General features: G+C 43.9%; 1 protein-coding gene across 1 annotated transcript; it reads left to right on the forward strand.

The window, feature by feature from the left end:
• Positions 1-636: 636 nt before the first annotated feature.
• On the forward strand, positions 637-1919 carry LOC125199530 (the record flags this gene model as incomplete). The annotated part of the gene is made up of 1 exon (XM_048097525.1): positions 637-1919. A coding segment is annotated over exon 1 (1248 nt), but the record flags the coding sequence as incomplete, so codon positions are not given.
• Between the last annotated feature and the right edge of the window lie 81 nt (positions 1920-2000).

Consider the following 2000-nt stretch of genomic DNA (forward strand, 5'->3'; position numbering starts at 1 on the left):
TATTATAATTATTATTATTCTTATTATTATTAAATCTCTACTTAGATTTGATCTCAATCGCACCTCAATGTTTGAACTTCACCATTAACACAAACTCTACCTCCAATTTGTTCATCTTAGTTGTTAATCCACCAACATAGCAAAATATGAATTTTACAAATTTGCCCTCTACTCCTTTGAGGGTGTTTTTGTCTTAAAAAAGTAAAAAAGTTAGAAGAATCTTAAACGTGCATAAATGCGGGTATATGGATCGCAAATAATATTTTCGAAATATAGGGAAGCAAATGTCCGACATGCCAAGTATATGGCTTAAATATATATTCACTCTAAAAATTACAAATACTCCAACTAACCTATGTGTATATTTTTAGCTATTCAATAAAATAATTTTGTTAATTTAGAGCACTCCCAATGGGTGGCGTTAAATCCGGCAAAAAATCACCGATTATCGCCGGGCGTTAGGGAGAATTCGGCGATAATTCGGCGTTAATTCTCGAATTAACGTCAACTCCCGAAAATTCGCCGGATTATCGCCGGATTATCGCCGACCACTGTGAGGCGATAATCCGTGATAAAAATAGTTTTTTTTTTTTTTTAATTTCCCCCTATAAATTTAAAATTTAATAATACCTCACTCCGATCCGATCACGAAACCATTCGCCGCCGGCCAAATGCTGTCGCCGGAGCTCCAGTCCCGGGCTTTCCGCCCTTATATTTCCTCCTCCTCCAGCGCCCCCTCATTCCCCACCACCTCCTATAACGGAGAGCAAAACCCTAACCCTAGTCCTCCGACGTCCTTATATTACGGCGTAGCAGGCGGAAGAAGCGGCCGCCGCTCCAGTTCCTCTATGAACAACTCTCGCCTCTCCCCTTCCTCGTTTCTCCACAATGCTAGAATCGCCCTTGCACTCGTCCCGTCCGCAGCCTTCCTCCTCGACCTCGGCGGTGCTCCGGTCGTCGCCACCATTGTTGTTGGACTCATGATTGCTTATATCCTCGATTCTCTTAATTTCAAATCCGGTTCCTTCTTCGCCGTCTGGTTTACTCTCATCGGCGCGCAGATTGCCTTCTTCTTCAGCTCCTCGCTCTACTACACCTTCAATTATGTTTCCCTTGCTATTCTCTCCGCCTTAACTTGTGCATTGGCGAATTTTCTAATCGGAGTTTGGGCATCGTTGCAGTTCAAGTGGATACAGATCGAGCACCCCACTATTGTGCTCGCTCTCGAACGCCTCTTGTTCGCATGCGTTCCGCTAATAGCTTCCACGCTTTTTACTTGGGCAACAGTTTCTGCGGTGGGTATGTGGAATGCTGCTTACTATCTCATGCTTTTTAATTGCATATTCTACTGGCTGTACTCAGTCCCCCGTGTATCCTCGTTCAAACTGAAGCAAGAAGTGAATTTCCATGGAGGTGAGGTCCCCGAAGATAGTTTCATTCTTGGGCAGCTTGAATGCTGTGTGCATACGCTGACTCTTTTGTTCATTCCCGTGTCGTTCCACATTGCCTCTCACTATTTGGTTATGTTCTCATCAAGTGCTGCCATCTCCGATTTGTTTCTGCTTTTCTTCATCCCCTTTCTGCTTCAGCTGTATGCATCTACAAGAGGGGCATTGTGGTGGGTTACTAAGAACGAGTACCAGTTGCAGAGCATTCGATTCGTCAATGGTGTTGTGGCATTAGTTGTTATTGTTATATGCCTGGAGATTCGAGTTGTTTTCCATTCATTTGGGCGTTACATTCATGTCCCACCACCATTGAATTACCTGCTTGTCACCATCACAATGCTCGGAGGAGCTGCTGCTGCTGGTTCTTATGCTCTTGGTATGGTTTCTGACGCATTCAGCTCACTGGTATTCACTGCATTGGCTGTCACTGTCAGTGCTGCTGGAGCGATTGTTGTGGGATTTCCTATCCTGGTATGTAGTTTTCTGGTCCATATATGACTTTGGTCATCAGATAGTGTGATTTTATTATTGTAACCCCTTGTTTGAGGATTT

Source organism: Salvia hispanica, unplaced genomic scaffold, assembly GCF_023119035.1.
Source record: "Salvia hispanica cultivar TCC Black 2014 unplaced genomic scaffold, UniMelb_Shisp_WGS_1.0 HiC_scaffold_539, whole genome shotgun sequence".
NCBI classification, from domain to species: domain Eukaryota; kingdom Viridiplantae; phylum Streptophyta; class Magnoliopsida; order Lamiales; family Lamiaceae; genus Salvia; species Salvia hispanica.